We start from the raw sequence: 2,053 nt of genomic DNA, 5'->3' as shown, positions 1-2,053 counted from the left end.
CTTCTCCCGCACTCTCCCCCTTCCCCTCCTTCCACCTCCTCGTCATTGGGAGCATTGAAACCTAGTTCATTACCGGGCGCCGCTTCCCTTGATGGGATTATATGTGGAAAAGGAGATTTCAACGTTGCCTTCGCCTCCTAATCTTGATCTGAGAAGGGTGTCGTGAAGAAGATGGGGGGCGTCACTTCGGCGATGGCGGCTAAGTTCGCCTTCTTCCCACCGATCCCGCCGTCATATGGCGTGGTGGTGGAGGATGTGGATGCGGGGCGGCTGACAATGACTGGGGTACCAAATAGGGCCAACGTTGCGGTCCACCGGCTGCGCACGAGAAGGGGGAACCACATCATCGCCATGTACGTGAACAACCCCTCGGCCGTGCTCACTCTTCTATATTCTCACGGCAATGCCGCCGACCTTGGTCAGCTCTATGATCTACTGACCGAACTCAGCGTTCATCTCCGTGTCAACGTGATGGGGTAAACTTTTTTGCGTAACCTCTGTTGAATTTCTTTTCTCAAGTTCAATATTATTTTATATGGGTTGGGAGTGAAACAGAGGGTTATAGCGCTTTGTTCAACTTGATCTAGATTTCCGTTGTCACTGCACTCTTTGATGCATGGCACAGCATGATTATCGACGCTTAGGCAGAGTTTGCATATTGCATATTCTGACATGTTATTGTATTTCGTACTTATTTTGTGTCATGTTTATTTCATGGTAGTTATTTTTATCAAGTCATGGGCATGCTCGTTTTGATGGCTTGAATGTCTTTATAAAAGTTTAAGCCTCGCATTATTTACTTATGTAACATTTTGATAGAATGTTGAAGCAATATTGTTTGGTATTCTTCCATCCCTTGGTTTATGTTTTTATCTTTTTTCTTATAACTGGTTTTCTTTATTGTTTGATATTCTTCCATCTCTTGTTTGAATTATGGTATCAGAGTTGAATTGGTTCATTATGATCATGCTATGTAAGTCCTGAAAATTCTCTCTAGTTTCCACCTATGATCTTCATTTGCCTTGGTTTTCATGCCATTCCTTGGGAATCTTGTCAAGATCTATAATTAATTTCTTTGTCAAGATTGACTTTCCCTCTATTTTAGCATGCTAAACACCATCCTCCATTAAATCATTATCAAAGGATTTACGTGCCTATAAAGCTTCTCCACAATCAGCTCGAGTCTTTCATTCGTCCATGTGTTGCTCAAATTCTCTTCTTAGTTTTCCTCCAAGTTTCCTCCTCTCTTCTTCCTTTCTTATTTTCTCTCAACCAAGGACCCTCTCTCCTATATTTTATTCTAATCTCCTCTTTGTCTTATCTCTCAAAGCAACTTCCACTACAAAATATGATTAAGATGAACATAAATCAACTCCACTGCAACTTTGCCATTTCATATTGACACACAAATGGTTTATTGTAAAATAAGCACAATATTTTTGTTTGTATCTTATTGTGATCCGTAATTCAACATCTTAAATCTACCATAACTTAATCACCCAAACCTTCACCCACTTTACTATGTCATTACATTATGCAATGCAATTAGTATATGCATAATGTGATTATGACTGTTTATTATAATAAACATCCTATTTCATATTATCTACATACCTATAATAATACTTATGATCACTATTTTTTAGCAGAAAATACCAATTAATCTTGCATCAAATTTGTTTGAGGCATTACCAGTATGTGTACGTTCATGCATTTCCTTATCACCCATGTGATCATTATCATAACATTATTTTTCACCAATGACCTCATTGGTTGTCTCATGCATCCTATTTTAGAACTCATGATTAAAACACTTTAAACAAGGATTATTCAAATTTTTGTTGCACAAGCTTGAATATTACATTGCAAAAACAGGAAACTCCATATATATTCTATGGACTCCACTTACTTGATGGCCATTTTCATTTGTCCAGGTCTACCTATTCCACGAGCCTTTTGCGGTCCAAAAAAGCTCTACATACCTCATTAAACTTACCCATTCCACTATATCTACGTATCTGTGCCAAGGAAGATGGCCAATCCCATATGCTTG

The 2,053-nt window shown here is 38.8% G+C and overlaps 1 protein-coding gene across 1 annotated transcript; it reads left to right on the top strand.

The window, feature by feature from the left end:
- Positions 1 to 6: 6 nt before the first annotated feature.
- LOC110035338 (protein ABHD17C-like) lies at positions 7 to 476 on the top strand (the record flags this gene model as incomplete). The annotated part of the gene is made up of 1 exon (XM_020739570.1): positions 7 to 476. A coding segment is annotated over exon 1 (305 nt), but the record flags the coding sequence as incomplete, so codon positions are not given.
- Between the last annotated feature and the right edge of the window lie 1,577 nt (positions 477 to 2,053).

This window comes from Phalaenopsis equestris, unplaced genomic scaffold (assembly GCF_001263595.1).
Source record: "Phalaenopsis equestris unplaced genomic scaffold, ASM126359v1 Scaffold197368, whole genome shotgun sequence".
In the NCBI taxonomy this organism is placed as follows: Eukaryota; Viridiplantae; Streptophyta; class Magnoliopsida; order Asparagales; family Orchidaceae; genus Phalaenopsis; species Phalaenopsis equestris.
Note: the sequence above shows the minus strand (reverse complement) of the source record. Positions and strands in the feature narration are given on the sequence as shown.